This window comes from Buceros rhinoceros, unplaced genomic scaffold (genome assembly GCF_000710305.1).
Source record: "Buceros rhinoceros silvestris isolate BGI_N320 unplaced genomic scaffold, ASM71030v1 scaffold41787, whole genome shotgun sequence".
Lineage (NCBI taxonomy): Eukaryota > Metazoa > Chordata > Aves > Bucerotiformes > Bucerotidae > Buceros > Buceros rhinoceros.
In genome coordinates this window covers 1-228 of record NW_010422335.1, presented here as the reverse complement: position 1 = coordinate 228, position 228 = coordinate 1, and the positions used below count along the sequence as shown (strand labels likewise).

Genomic DNA, 228 nt, shown 5'->3' with positions numbered 1-228 from the left:
TGCCCTGAAGCCAAACCTCACTCAAAACAAGCCGCTGAGAGCCGCTGCTCTGCTTGAGGAACAACCTGAACAGGTCCCTTCGCGACTGCGACAGGGCCATGGCACACGGTGCGATCCCAAATAAGATCTCCGAGCCTTTAACCCTCTCGATGATCAGAGCCTTTCGTTCCAGCCTCTTCCTCACCTTTGCGAGGTCGCCCTCTCGCAGGCTCCACGACTCCCTGCTGG

At 58.3% G+C, this 228-nt stretch overlaps 1 protein-coding gene across 1 annotated transcript in view; it reads right to left on the bottom strand.

Annotated features, from left to right (window-relative positions):
• The window catches only part of RNMTL1 (RNA methyltransferase like 1), a gene marked incomplete at its 5' end in the record, with an annotated part of 7,159 nt that extends 6,975 nt beyond the window's left edge, over positions 1–184 (bottom strand). Inside the window, one exon of the mRNA XM_010139997.1 lies at positions 17–184. Within this exon, the coding sequence (XP_010138299.1) occupies positions 17–184 (168 nt within the window). The remainder of the gene's footprint in view (positions 1–16) is intronic.
• Positions 185–228: the final 44 nt, after the last annotated feature.